The sequence below is a fragment of the Musca autumnalis genome, unplaced genomic scaffold (assembly GCF_047663935.1).
Source record: "Musca autumnalis isolate F117 unplaced genomic scaffold, ASM4766393v1 scaffold_3, whole genome shotgun sequence".
NCBI lineage: Eukaryota > Metazoa > Arthropoda > Insecta > Diptera > Muscidae > Musca > Musca autumnalis.
Genome location: NW_027411866.1, coordinates 9600195 through 9614528, shown reverse-complemented (window position 1 = coordinate 9614528; position 14334 = coordinate 9600195). Strand labels below are relative to the sequence as shown.

Below are 14334 nucleotides of genomic sequence, written 5' to 3'. Positions count from 1 at the left end.
CTTTCTGCAATTTTTCTTGCTTGAGAGAGTAAAATTCTCTGAGAGAGGTTGCTGGAATTGACTGAGTAATTTTTGCTGGGAAAGTTATCGTACACACCTAATTTGTAATAATTATTACGAAGCGAAGTGAGAGAACAAGTTTGACAGTTGTTTGCTGAGAAATTGCTAAAAGTTGCTGAAAGAATTTTTCCTTTTTCATTGCTTTGGAGTTATTTTTTCTTTCATGCATTGGCGCCAATGTTTTTGTTTTGGTTATCAACTGTTATCTTGCTAAAGTTTACTAAATGCTGTCTTTTTACTTTTTTCTCTATTTTCGTATCAAAGAGAAAAATCTCTCTTACTCTCTGAAAAGAAGTTACTGAATAATTATTACTGAAAAAGTAAAAAGACACAACTATTATTGTGATTTAAAATACAAAGAAAAGAAAGAATTAGGTTTAACTAATCTCCGTGTAGACGTTGTTTTATTCCCCGATACGATTTGTACCAAATAAAACAGGGTTCGTTTTAGATTACGTATCTACAATGCTTTATTTACTTTATTACACTTATTCGGAACCGTCTTTAAGTACTAAGCATACACCTTGTCTCTAGTTAGCACGCAGCTCTTCTTTAACCGATCTGTTCAGTTCAACGCTTAAAACACAACTAACTCGCCGTTGCGGCTTCCACCTGTATTTACATCAAAGTCCCCTTGTTCAAGAATCCTCTAGAACACGTCTGGCAACACCTCGAATCTGTGCAGCGAATACACAGACGCACATTCGCACTAATGGGTACTTTACACGATATGTATTTTACATATGGGTTGTCATTTTTTATATAAAAAATGTATACGCAAAGTGACAACCCATATGTAAAATACATAACGTGTAAAGTACCCATACGCGCACAACCAGACTCACATACATGGGCGAAGATCAATACAAGTGGACAAGCACACTAATGACGTAATTACAACAACAAACAAATGCAAGAAATAAAGAAATAGCAAACCATGGCACAATTACCCAGGTAGTGGCATCGTAAAATTTTGAATATGTTATGTCAAAACTTTCTTTATGTTGTTGGGGAAATTACAACAAAAATAATTTTTTATAAAGGGATTTGACTTTTCATATTCGTTCAGCTGGTGTGATACCACTACCTGGTAGTTCTGCCATGTAGCAAACTAAACGATAATTACATGATTATGGCAAAACAAACAAAAGCACATTAAAGAGAGGAAAAGTAAGAACTAGAATGATGAAGAGAATTCTACATGGTAGTTGTTGTTGCTTACATAAAGTAGCATGATACAATGATACAAGGTAATCTCATTTGAAAAAACCGTCCTTGAGCTGCCAAATACAACCATGTATTCGTAACAATATGAAAGTTGTTGTTATTGTATGTCAATGACAACAATAACAAAATATTGTTTGTTTACATTATATTGAAATTTTGTGCATATTAAAGATTTTCTTAATTTTGGGTAAAATTCTAGTCAAAAGCGTAAGCAATGTGAAAAAATAAGAAACGGACATCGCGGTCCATTTGGGTATGTTGAAATTCTGTGGAAATACGCTGAAATAACTACAAAAGTAATGAATAACCTGATAAGAAAAATAACATTTTATTGCCAGCAGTGTGTACCATCCTGAAGTCGTTAACAATATCTGCCAATTAATGCTCCGTAACAATCATGGTGTCAGCGAGCAAGCCTGTAAGTTTTTTTGTTGGAACGAAGATAAATTGGTATATAATTATGTATTGAATGTGTCTGATTATTATAGATAACTAAATCTCTGCTGAATACTGGTCGTGCTGTTGTTTGTATTCCCCATGGAAGAAGGTTTGTGTCTTGCTTTCCGTAACATCCCCGGCATGAAATCATGAATGTTGACGGGTGAACTTGTTGGTTGGATTTTGAACAGCAGAAATACGCCAGCTGACAATGCAAATACAAAAAGTAGTTTTAGACAAGAGGAATCAGAACCTGATAACTGAAATAATATAAGAACTAACCCATACGTTGCAACAATAACAACCGACCTGGTAGTTCAGACTTACCTCTGTAATCTTTTTCGATAAAATGAGAAAAGGCAAACGATATTTATATGCGTTTCTTAATTGGATAGTTGGATACCTGATTCTACCCTGAAGAAGTATACTGAAGTGGAAAAATATTAAAAAGATGACATTACTGATTTTATTCTTGTAGAATGCTATTATTAAAAAGTAACAAAGAATGTAGTCTTTTGTTTTTTATTAGAATCTTTTCTGTAACTATAGAAAAACAATAAAAGGTGCAGTAAAGATAAATGTCCTAAGAGCGGATCCCTTAGTTTAAATAAATAACATTTTATACGTTTGTGGGGTAGGTATCATGTGGGCCTAGTGTTTGCCCTTCACATGTGGTTTATTCCAGGGTCCAGGTTCTTTGAGATTTTCTTGTTCACTTTTGGCGTCTATTATTGATTGCACAACAGATTTCCCATCATCTTTAGCTGTAGTATTTGCGGCCGCTTCGTTGCTGGTTTTGTGGTTGCCAAATTGGGGGCTGCATTTTCATCCTTGAAAACTTGTACACGTACATTACTGCGATCATGGGATTTTGTGGTCTCGGTCTACAAATGTAGAAATGTTATAAATAATCCATAGCATGACCTTTATAAAAAAATACTTACTCTAATAGTTCCTGGTGCATGAGTCTAACAGCCGCTCCAGTGCGTATACTATCAACTATTTGCCTACGACGATGACCTCTCAGGGATGACAGCGCCTGACGACGTTCCTGTATTTAGTTCTTTTCGTTGGGCCATCCTTTCCCACTTTAAGGGAAGCCTGAAAATCTTTTTCCTCGTCGAAGTCCATTTTAATTGCTATTCACAAAGTCTGGGAATGAGTTTAACACCTTAGAACGGGACAAATTGTTGTAGTGCTTCAACATGGGCTATGTGAAATTTGCAGTTTGAGCTTGGAATATTGGATAGTTGTTTCACTGAAAGGAGTAACAAGTTAAAAATAGTTAAGTCATGGCAAGTAAATCAGGTTCCTTCTACAGTGACAATATATGAAAAGAACAAGGAATTTCTTTCCTTTAGCTACAACACTCTGAAAATATTTTCTAATTGTAAGTTTTTTTGTAAGTCCCCGGCCTTCGGTCGGAGTTTTAAGACTTTCCCCTACGGAAAGCGACTCCTCTTCGCATCTTCATTTTGAACTGGTTTTATTTTGGATTTTTGAACGTTTGTGTGGAACAGGTCTCACCAGCATCAAAGAAACAAGAAACACGTAAATCTCCGAATATGGGCTGTGGAAATGACATGTCTTCGAAAATTTAAAATATCAATTTGTATGAAAATTTAAAAAGTTTTAAATTAAATTTAGTTTTGAATTTGAGATGTAAATAAAACTGACATAGGTATGTATGTTTTAACATATACATACAAAGTTTGTCAGAATCGTTTTGACTATGAAGGGACGTCAAAGCTAATACAACCCTGTGAGCAGTGAGCGTAAGACTACCTTGTATCATTGTATCATGATAAAGTAGCTGCGTAATAAAAACTTTACGTTACAATTCAAATTTTTAAATTAACGGAAATTAAACTAAATTAACTTAAATCTATCAGTTACATTCGTAACATTAATGGGTACTTTACACGGTATGTTTTTTACATATGAGTTGTCACTTCTCCCATACAAAATGTATATGCAAAGTGACAACTCATATGTAAAAAACATACCGTTTAAAGTACCCATAAGTCTGTGTGGTTACTTTCCCAGCAAGAATTGTCCAGCAAGAACTTTCTCGGAGAGTAAGGGGTTTTTATTCTCTTTTTCTAGAAAATTGTGAAAAGTAAACAGACACCTTCCCAGCAAAAACCAGCAAGCAATCAGCTGGCTTGCCAAAACAGAACAATTTGTCCGCCAATAAAGGAAGCAAATATGTTGTATTTTATTAAAAATAAATAAGAAAATGAAACAAAAAAGTATTTTTCCACTATACAAGTTTGTTCTCAAGATCTATTTAACAGGTCACGTAAGTAGCACAACAACAACTCTATTTTGGCCGAAAATTCTTCAATATGTCAAAATGTTTGTTTACGTTTTCATACAATTTATTCACAATAACAAAATATTTGACAGATTGAAACCAATCAGCCATGGTTTAATTAGAAAGGTTAGCTAAAGTTATATGTCATTTAAAATTTTATTGTTTCGAGTGTTCCTAAAACTTCAAAATTATATACACAATCTGTGTATTTGTGTGTGCTGTTTGAAAAATATGCCAAACAATTTTAAAAACAATCGAATTCAATGATTTTTAAAATTGTTTTAGAACATTTGTATGGTAGAAACTCTTCCTCTTTGCATTGAAACAATAATTTTATCATATCCACAATTCGATTATGTGGAGAAACTTTGACACTTAATTCATTTTTCGCGTTTTGTATAACATGCTCAAAAATGTATTGTAAACAAACCCACTTGTTGCTTTTGTGTTTACTAATTTTGAAGTTTTAGGAATTCAGGAAAAACAAGGGTTCTATAGATTGTTTTCATTTAATTCTACCTCTTTACTTATACCATGGTACAATTACTTAGGTAGATGCCTCAGCCCAGCTGATCGAATCTAAAACGTCAAAAAACTAGAAATTCGCCGTGAAAAATCAAAACAAAAACCATATGATTCGGTAAGTAAGAGATAGCATGTGTTCACTTCACTGTACAAACACAAGCGATAAAAAGAGACAACAAGAAACCATTTGGCGAAAATTTTGACAGTTTACATTACAAAAAAAGTTGCTTTGTTGTAGCAATTCGCCGTTGTTTCTACCTAAGTAATTGTACCATGACTTATACCATGCAATCAGCTGGCAGTTTTACGCCACCTTATAATTTAATCATGTTTGTTCTCCATAAAACAATACAATTAGACTATGTTATTTCCACAATAAAATTGTTTTTAATTTTCACAAACATAAATCAACAACAAATTAAAAAAAAGATGATTGATTGTTTTCAGGAAGAAGAAGAAGAATTGCTAATGCTTGCTAGAAGAAATTTGTCCAGCAAGAATTTGCAAACTCTCAGTGAAAGAACTGTCAAAATGTTTTTCTCAAATCGCTCTCTTTTGCTGGTTTTTTGAGTTAACAGACGACTTCCAGCAACAATTGGTACAAGTTGTTACAAATTTTAGGGTAACCAGACAGACCTCTTATTATTCCACCATGGCAACAATGCAACTGAACTTTTTCTTTCAGTGTGTTATCAGCTGTTGTTTGTTTTCGTGATATCAATCAACTGTGAATGTTTCATTTAAGAAGAAGAGCTAGATAGCTTTCCACGATTTTCACACGATTTTCAATTTAAATTTTGATTTCGACAGTATTGGAACCCTTAAGAGGTGAGTTGTCTATCATCATCTTTATTATAGTAAAATCATCATGTTTGTTGTTTGATAGTCCAGAAGAGAGATTTAAAATAATTATTTTAAATCTCTTAAAATACAAAAGACCGACCGAAACCGCCAAAGATTTAAACAATGACACTGACTACATACCCAGCAAAATGTTCGATGCCAAAGATGACATTCAATCATGGGTGCAAGTGATCTAGCATGTCATCTTTTTAGCATCTTCATCGATGAATTTTATATGAGCGTGGACCCCAAAAGATGACGTTCTTTTCTGGATCCTAAGCATGTCATTTTAACCAATGCGTTGACATGTCATTTCCACCAATGCTTTGGCATGTCATTTCCACCAATGCTTTGACACGTCATTTTCACCCATGCTTTGACATGTCATTTTAACCAATGCTTTGGCATGTCATTTTCACCAACCCCTTGGCATGAAATTTTCATGTCTTGTTTGGAAAATGGAAATGCTGCATTGAAATATGGTTTTCATTTCGTAAATTATTTTTATTTTATAATTTTGTTATTCTATAACAACATTTTGGTAATTAATACTCTTTTGTTTAGTGACGGAAATATGTAGGGATATACAACCCGGCTTGCTTTAGGGATCTCTAAGAACAAAATGTAACGAACGGGGAGGAGAGACTTTTTATGGAAAATACCATTTATGCTTAATTAATTTATTTTTAATTGTTTCTTTCCAAAAGTAGTTTCTTCTTTATTTTCAGATTCTTGTTCCTTTTCGTTTTGGACTTTTTTTCAAATTCCAAGAAGCGAGATTTGATTGATTTCATTCTATGTCAGATTTAGAACAGACAAGGGAACTTTTAAAATAGCAATGTGTGCAGTCCGATTCTATTTTTAGCTCGATGGTTGGGACTTCATATAATACCAATTGTTTAGAAATTTTAGTTGTTTGATATGCAGGAAATGTGAGACAACATCACGACGACAGTTCTAACAACTTTGGTCTGTTCCAGAAACTGCAAGAATCTACTTATTTTACTACGATAACAATTTTTCCTTTATGTTATCGGAAAAAATAGTAAAAATTAGTAGATTTTTGCAGTACTGGAACATACCAAAATGAAAATAAACAGGTGTGTAAATAAAAACACAAACGTCATCTCTATTGGATCGATGGAATGGGTACAAATGCTGATGAAAAGATCGGATCTTTCACGACTTCCTTGGCATTGGTTCAAATCCTAATGAAAAGATCGGATCTTTCACGACTTCCTTTGAACCAATGCAAAAGATGACATGAAATCACGTCATCGCAAAGAACCACTTCCGTCAAATTTTGCTGGGTACTTGCTTTGTTCCAGAACAACCCAGCAAAATGTTCGATGCCAAAGATGACATTCAATCATGGGTGCAAGTGATCTAGCATGTCATCTTTTTAGCATCTTCATCGATGAATTTTATATGAGCGTGGACCCCAAAAGATGACGTTCTTTTCTGGATCCTAAGCATGTAATTTTAACCAATGCGTTGACATGTCATTTCCACCAACCACTTGGCATGAAATTTTCATATTGTTTGGAAAATGGAAATGCTGTTTCATGAAAAACAAAACTCTTTATTAATTCAAACGAATTCATGAAATAACTACAATTAATTTATCAGTTTAGTTTTTCAAAAGTTTACATCCAAAATTGCAATGTAATCACCACCGCTGCAACGCAAAAGATTACTTCCTCCGTTCTCCGCAACTGATATTCTTTCATCTTACAAAAGGTTTTTTCAATTATCTTCCCATCACCAGTTCAGATTTCGACATGGACTCCAAATGCACTCCTATAAGTATTTTTATTTCGTAAATTACTTTTATAATTTGTTATTTTATAACAACATTTTGGTAATTTATACTCTTTTGTTTAGTGACGGAAATATGTAGGGATCTACAACCCGACTTGCTTTAGGGATCTCTAAGAACAAAATGTAACGAACGGGGAGGAGAGACTTTGGCTTATCTGGAGTTTAGCCGCTCAGCTCCGATTTTGATGAAATTTTTTTTACAAGTAGATTTCACTTCCCTGATCACGAATGTACACATAATTTTTTTGGGAAGTATATACTTCCCGAGATATGGGCATTTGAAGTTCCAAAAATTCCCTTGTAAAAAGCCACTTAATAAGAGAAAATTTTTAAATTAGAAAAAAATTGTGTTCCCTTGCCCTAGATTTGCTCCTGTCCATAGGAGAAAGTCTTAAATCGCCGGCCGAAGGCCGGCCAATTAAAAAAAAACTGTAAATTAAAAAAAAAAAAAATTGGGATGAGCGGCTAAACTCCAGTTGCTCCTTCTTTATTTTCAGATTCTTGTTCCTTTTCGTTTCGGACATTTTTTTCAAATTCCAAGAAGCGAGATTTGATTGATTTCATTCTATGTCAGATTTAGAACAGACAAGGGAACTTTTAAAATAGCAATGTGTGCAGTCCGATTCTATTTTTAGCTCCATGGTTGGGACTTCATAGTCCCGGTCCACACTAGCGTGAATTTCATTAAAAAATTTCATTTAATTAGATGTTCTTAAATCGAATTCCCCACTACAGCAATTTTATGATTTTACTCTACCATGGAGGTCGATCTAGAGATGCATAATTTCATGCAATTTTTTCAATGAAATCACTCTATTGTGGACCGGGACATATAATACCAATTGTTTAGAAGTTTTAGTTGTTTGATATGCAGGAAATGTAAGACAACATCACGACGACAGTTCTAACAACTTTGGTCTGTTCCAGAAACTGCAAGAATCTACTTATTTTTACTACGATAACAATTTTTCCTTTATGTTATCGGAATAAATAGTAAAAATTAGTAGATCTTTGCAGTACTGGAACATACCAAAATGAAAATAAACAGGTGTGTAAATAAAAACACAAACATCATCTCTATTGGATCGATGGAATGGGTACAAATGCTGATGAAAATATCGGATCTTTCACGACTTCCTTTGCATTGGTTCAAATCCTAATGAAAAGATCGGATCTTCCACGACTTCCTTTGAACCAATGAAAAAGATGACATGAAATCACGTCATCGCAAAGAACCCCTTCCGTCAAATTTTGCTGGGAATAATCATAACATTCCCGGGGAAGTCCATACTTCCCGAAATATGGGTCTTGAGATTTCGGGAAAGTCGTACTTTAACAGCATTACTTTATTTATGGGCACCTCTCGGATCAGGCTGAAATTTTTGTCATAGGTAGTCCTTGGCACCCTGATCACAACGATATATAGCTTTCCCGGGGGAAGTCCATATTTCCAGAGATATGGGTTTTGACATTTCGAACTGTCTTAACACTGCTGACTTGCTTATGGGCATCTCTCGGATCGGGTTCAAATTTTTGCCATAGATAGTCCTTGGATCAGAATCACAACGATATATATAATTTTCCCGGGGAAGTCCATACTTTCCAAGCTATGGGTCTCGACATTTTACATATGCACTATTGGTATCGTTTTAAAGCTTATGGAGGGTACTTTTGTTCGCGTAGCCCACTATTACTCCTGTCCATAGGAGAAAGTCTTAAATCCCCGGCCAAAGGCCGGTTACTTAAGAAAACTTACAATTTTGAAGAAAGTTTTACTCTTTACTCTTCCTGAGCTTTAAAATGATACCCATATTGCATAGGTTTATTAAAAATTGTGAATAAAAAAAGTCAAGACCCATATCTCGGGAATTATGGACTTGCCCCGGGAAAACTATATATATGTAGTTGTGATCAGGGTCCCTAAGACTACCTATAATCAAAATTTCAGCTCGATCCGAGATGTGCCCCTAACGAGACTTGTTGCCTGCAATTTTTACTATTTAGGTATCATGAAGGAAAAAAATGTTGTAGTGAAATTTGCAGTTTTTGGAGCAGGCATTAACCGGTAACATTTACAACGAAGTGACAGTTCGCAAAATATCACAATACACTTATTGATTTGCTCAACAACTTTCAACTAATCTCCCGAGAACATTTTCTTGGCAGTAATAAATGCAAGGGCGACTGTCTTCCGTATCGTCATTTGCTTTGCAAATGTGAGAAGTAGTATGTTTCTTAACGCCGTAGTACTTAACAACTGTGAAGCTAGGCGTTTCAGAACGTCACAAATACGCATTTTCAACACAGGTAAAAAGCAAACATTTATCATTCCATTTTCGAGAAACAATGCATGAGTGTGCAACTGAAATATTTTGACGAAGTTTAAACAACACATAGCAAATGACGATACGGAAGTCAGCATAAGTAAAATCTTGTGTAAGTGAAGTACAAGTTTATATTTTGCGCCAACGTAACTAATTATTTTGTATATTATACTTTTATACAGTTTTTCAAGCACTTGCTTGCAAAATTGCAAATATCAATTATTTCAATAAAATATAAATTGTGTCAATTCAATTTGTTTTAATTATTATTATTTAATTTTTTAAATCTATTTTAATTGTTTTCAGATGTCATCCGAAAAGTCCGCCCATGGAACAAGTAGTGCTTCAATGGTAATGATTGATGACACCAAAGCTAATCCAATGACTGATGACAAAGATAATCCAATGGAAACAATTGAAGACACGAAACATGATGATAATGGCGACAATGATAAACGGAGTATGGCGCAAATATACGGTGACATTATAACGGGAAAATACAAATTTCAATATTCCCTCAAGGAGAATAAAATGGTAATAATAAAAGTATTATTGTCAACCATATCCTATAAAATGGAACAAAAATACCTCCATCTTATGACACCAACCATTTACTATGTCGAATCATTATACCCGACTACTACTTAAGAAAACTTACAATTTTGAAAAAGTTTTGTTCGCGAAGCCCACTTTTGCACCTGTCCATAGGACAAAGTCTTAAATCCCCGGCCGAAGGCCGGTTACTTTAGAAAACTTACAATTTTGAAGAAAGTTTTGTTCGCGTAGCCCACTTTTGCACCTGTCCATAGGAGAAAGTCTTAAATCCCCGGTTACTTTAGAAAACTTGCAATTTTGAAAAATGTTTTACTCTTTACTCTTCTTGAGCATTAAAATGATACCCATATGGCATAGGTTAATTAGTAATTGTGAGTAAAAACGTCAAGACCCATATCTCGGGAAGTATGGACTTGCCCCGAGAAAACTATATATCGTTGTGATCAGGATTCCAAGGACTACCTATGGCAAACATTTCAGACCGATTCGAGAGGTGCCAATAATCGAGACAACGGTGTAAAAGTTGGACATTTCCGAAATGTCAAGACCCATATCTCGGGAAGTATGGACTTGCCCCGGGAAAACTATATATAGTTGTGATCAGGATCACTAGGACTACCTATTGTCAAAATTTCAGCCCGATCCGAGAGGTGACCCTAAACGAGACTTGTTTCCTGCAATTTTTACTATTTTCTCGATATCATAAAGGAAAAAAATTGTAGTAAAATTTGCAGTTTTTGGAACAGGCATTAACCGGTAACATTTCCAACGAATTGACAGTTCGAAAAATGCCACAATACACTTGTTGACTTGCACAACAACTTTCAACTAATCTCCCGAGAACATTTTCTTGACAGTAATAAATGCAAGGGCGACTGTCTTCCGTATAGTCAGTTGCTTGACAAATGACGGCAAATGTGTGAAGTAGTATGTTTCTTAACGCCGTTGTACTTAACAACTGCGAAGCTAGGCGTTTCAGGACGTCACAAATACGCATTGTTAACACAGGTAAAAATCAAACCTGTATAATTTTTATTTCTGATGCATTAATTCCATTTTCGAGGAACAATGCGTAAGTGTGCAACTGAAATATTTTGACGAAGTTTAAAAAACACGAAGCAACTGACGTATATTTTTCGTATTTTACTATATTTTCCTTGTTTTGAAAACAAGACTTGTCGCAATAGAATTGCCTGTATGGACGCAGGAGGAGCCATTTTAAAAGGTAACTAGAAAAATTGCCGCAAGCAAAATCGTTAATGTAAATCGGGGCTTAGAAATTTCCCATCAGGTAACCATTTCCATGTTTAATAAAACAACAGGTATAATACTAATAACCTGCGCTTTTACACACAAACAACTGAACACTAATATATCAGCCAATTTTGGTCCGATCGACTCGAAATATTTTGCAACATATTCTATTCTACCAGCACTGTAAAAATAGCCATTCAAAAAATAAGATTTCTTGGGTGTAAATACAGGGATAGGCAAGGCAGTCAGTCATATGTAAATCAGATCAGCAAAGTAAAGCAGAGCGTTGTAATTCAAATCAGCTAAGCAATGTAGAACAGAGTGTAAACTAAGGCTGACTTCCGTATCGTCAGTTGCTTAAAAAATGCCATAGTACTTAACAACTGCAAAGCAACGTGTCTCGAAACATCAAAAACACGCATTTTTAACGTAAGTTAAAAGCAAACATGTATCATTTTTATTTCTGGTGCATTTAGTTGAATTTTCGAGAAACAATGCATGAGTGTGCTACTGACATATTTTGACGAAGTTTAAACAACACAAAGCAAATGACGATACGGAAGTCAGCATAAGTAAAGTCTTGTGTAAGTGAAGTACAAGTTTATATTTTGTGTCAACGTAAGTTATTATTTTGTATAGTATATTTATATACAGTTTTTCAAGCAATTGCTTGCAAAATTGCAAATATCAATTATTTCAATAAAATAAAAATTATTTCAATTCAATTTATTTTAATTATCATTATTTATATTTTTTTAAATTATTTTATTTTTTTTCAAATGTCATCCAAAAAGTCCGCCCAAGGAACAAGTAGTGCTTCAATGGCAATGATTGATGACACCAACGTTAATGCAATGACTGATGACCAAGACAATCCAATGGAAATAGGTGATGACACGAAAAATTATGATAATGACGACAATGATACACGGAGTTTGGCACAAGTATACAGTGACATTGCAACAGGAAAATCCAAATTTCCATATTCCCCCAAGGAGAATAAAATGTTAGTAATAAAAGTATTATTGTCAAGCATATCCTATAAAATGGAACAAAAATACCTTCATCTTATGACACCAACCATTGACTATGTCGAATCATTATACCCAAAGTGTCCCATGGGTTTTTCAGAAACGACAACAGAGAAACTGCGCGAAATTTTCAAACAAAAACCAGCAAACGAACGATTATGTGTACTAAGCTTTGATCGTGTAAAAGTCAAAAATGACAATATCAAGTATGCATATTCCTTTCTTTTGTCTGGTTTATTGAGCAATTGGAAGTTTTTGATAGGCGTTGCTGCCAAAGAAAGCTACACTGTGGATGACCTAAAAAGTATGCTGTCAACAGTTTATACGGCAGCACGCAATATTGATGTTAAGATAGAATTTAATGTATGCGATGCACAGATGCAGCATACATTGTTGTTGGCTCCTTTGAAGAAACGGAATATTTATTGTGAACCTGTTCAGGGACACAGGTCTCTTTGGGGCATTGATATAATCCATTTTATATGCAATTTAGTCAGAGCCTTTTTGACATCAAAAATTTCCTATCGTGGATCCAGCCCAAACTTTGAGTATATAAAGCATTTCACCAAACATGCAAACAAATGGAAGAAAACATATTTCTATGAATTGTTCAATATAGACCATTACTGTGAAATATTCAATAATAATGTTGTGGAATATTTAACTTCATGCGGCCCAAAGGAAGATTTGGACGCCACAAAAGAGTTGGTTTCAAACATGGCATTATTTTTTCATTTGATACAAAATGAAGAAACAATGTGTGTGGAGGAGAAAAAATCAATATTAGAAAAATTTTACAATTTTTTAAAAGAACTGGATTTTCCTCGGAAGCGACTTTATGTTCCATCCATAAAAGCGTGGAAGCTTTTAATGGAAAAACATGAAAATATATTATTACAAAAATGTACAAGTCACTTTAATATTGAACAATTTTTTTCCAAGATAAGGACATGTTATGAAGAGAAACTAACGGTAGAAAACATGCTATATGTCAAATCAAGAAATGATGCGGCTATAGAAAACGCAATTCAAAATAAAATTGATTATGCAACATTATTTTGGACTGAGGCAAGATTTCCTCATTAATACCAAATTTATTATTTGTTTAGTGTATAAGTACTATAAGTATAGTATATAATTAATTTAATAATAAAAACCATGTTAATATACATTTGGCATTGTAATGAAAATGCTTTTACAGTGTTTTATATACATAACCTGCTTTACTTTCATATAAAGCAAGGCAAGGAAAGATATACCTAAATACGTGTTCAAAATCCTCAAATCTAATGCTTCATCAATATATTTTAATTTTTATAAATTTGTTGTGCCCGTTTTTTGACAAAAATGTAAATTTTTTAAGTCGAAAATTTAAATTTTGGCATATCGGCTGACATCTGTATCGTCAGTTGCTTTGTGTTGTTTACTTTGTTCCTTGAAAATGCAACTAAATGTATCTGAAATAAAATAGTACACGTTTGCTTTTTACCTGCGTTAATAACGCGCAATTTTGACGTTTTGAAACACGTAGCTTTGCAGTTGGTAAGTACTACGGCGCTAAGAAACATACTTCACACATCTGCAGTCATTTGCCAAGCAATTGACGATATGGAAGTCAGTCATCTGTCCATCATTTCATTTAAACATAATATTTAAAAGAAACAAGTAAAAAAGTATCAGTCAGCTTTGCCGACAGAGATATACATACCCTCAGCCTGTGAATATTAAGACAATTTTTTCCCAAAAAACGTACGTATTTAGATGGTTCGTCTACTCCTTCAAGAGGTACCGTACGAACAATTTTTCCGAACATTTTTGAACTTTTTTGGGGGAGATACCTGAAGGAGTAGACCGATATGGCTTATCTTCGAACTTAAACTATGTTTGGACAAAATATTACTAAGGACAAATTTTGAACCGAATCGGCTGATCCGTTCGA

The 14334-nt window shown here is 34.1% G+C and overlaps 1 protein-coding gene across 1 annotated transcript; it reads left to right on the top strand.

Moving 5' to 3' along the window:
- The first annotated feature begins 5263 nt into the window (after positions 1–5263).
- Positions 5264–13585, top strand: LOC141397215 (uncharacterized). The gene is made up of 3 exons (XM_073973293.1): positions 5264–5395; positions 9862–10089; positions 12159–13585. The coding sequence occupies exons 2-3, from the start codon at positions 9862–9864 to the stop codon at positions 13479–13481; spliced, it is 1551 nt and encodes a 516-aa protein (XP_073829394.1). The 5' UTR covers positions 5264–5395; the 3' UTR covers positions 13482–13585.
- Positions 13586–14334: the final 749 nt, after the last annotated feature.

What these genes read in the sequence shown, in the direction of transcription:
- LOC141397215 (XM_073973293.1), top strand. Translation starts at nt 9,862, where the DNA reads ATGTCATCCGAAAAGTCCGCCCATGGAACAAGTAGTGCTTCAATGGTA. An exon ending in CCCTCAAGGAGAATAAAATG is followed by an intron (nt 10,090 to 12,158) that starts GTAATAATAAAA and finishes TCATCCAAAAAG; the next exon opens with TCCGCCCAAGGAACAAGTAG.